The 1,056-nt window shown below is 62.9% G+C and overlaps 1 protein-coding gene across 1 annotated transcript in view; it reads left to right on the top strand.

The window, feature by feature from the left end:
* Positions 1 to 1,056, top strand: part of ETH_00040195 (4'-phosphopantetheinyl transferase, putative) — a gene marked incomplete at both ends in the record, with an annotated part of 3,810 nt that overhangs the window by 377 nt on the left and 2,377 nt on the right. Inside the window, 2 exons of the mRNA XM_013374917.1 lie at positions 210 to 345; positions 764 to 811. Coding sequence (XP_013230371.1) covers positions 210 to 345; positions 764 to 811 — 184 coding nt within the window. The remainder of the gene's footprint in view (positions 1 to 209; positions 346 to 763; positions 812 to 1,056) is intronic.

Below are 1,056 nucleotides of genomic sequence, written 5' to 3'. Positions count from 1 at the left end.
TGCATCTGTGGCTGCTGCAGCTGTAGCTGCTGCAGCTGTAGCTGCTGCAGCTGTTGCTGCTGCAGCTGTTGCTGCTGCTGCACCTGCTTTTGCTGCCACTGGTTTCTTTCCTTGCTGCTGCTGCAGCTGCGAACTAGCTGCGCGTACTCCTCTGCAATCTTCCCGCTGCTGCTGCTGCCGCTGCTGCTGCTGCTGCTGCTGCTGCGCAGGTACAGGAGGGCCCCCGACAGGCTGCGGGCGCTGAGCAGCAGATTGCTGCAGCGTTTGCTGCTGTCTTCTCACTGCAGCAAAAGTCCCAAGTCCATTTTGATTGAAAGAAAAGCCACAAGAAGCAAACCCATTTGGGTAATCTTACAACATACCTTAGGGGCCCCCTAGGGGCCCCCTAGGGGCCTGCTGGGGGCCCCCAAAAGGCTTCATAGGGGCCCCCTAGGGGCCCCCTGGGGGCAATCTAGGGGCCTTTTGGGGGCCCCCAAGGGGCCCCTAGGGGGCCCCACAGCGGCCCCATGAAGGCTATCTGGGGGCCCTACTAGGGGCCCCTGTGGGGCCCCACAGGGCCCAGTGGGGGCCTTCATGGGGCTCCTTTGGGGGCCCTATGAGGCCCCCACAGGGGCCTCATAAAGCCCTCACGGGGTCTTCCTGGGGCCCCTGTGGGGCCCCACAGGGGCCGGGGCCGTGGGGCCCGCTGCTGCTGCTGCTGCTGCTGCTGCACCTACTGCTGCTGCACCTGCTGCTGCTGTTGCTGCTGCTGCTATGGTTGCAGAGACCATCGGCGGGAGAAACAGCTGACTTCGTACACTTCAATGTATCTGTGAGTTCTGCTGCAGCTGGGGGCCCCCTTGGGGGCCCCTGTGGGGCCCCAGAGAGGCCCCGCAACAGGGTTGATACTGCAGCAAGCAGCAGCAGCAGCAGTGTGGAGACGTTCAAGACTGCTTCCGCAGTTCTTGGGAGTCTCTGCCTTTGCTACTACTGCTGCTGCTGCAGTTGCTGCCACATTTGCTGCTGTTGCTGCAATTGCTGTTGCATCGGGCTCGGTTCGCTCTGCAGGGGCTCTGC

The sequence above is a fragment of the Eimeria tenella genome, genomic scaffold (genome assembly GCF_000499545.2).
Source record: "Eimeria tenella Houghton genomic scaffold, Eth_scaff2387, whole genome shotgun sequence".
Classification (NCBI taxonomy): domain Eukaryota; phylum Apicomplexa; class Conoidasida; order Eucoccidiorida; family Eimeriidae; genus Eimeria; species Eimeria tenella.
This window is presented reverse-complemented; position numbering and strand designations above follow the sequence as displayed.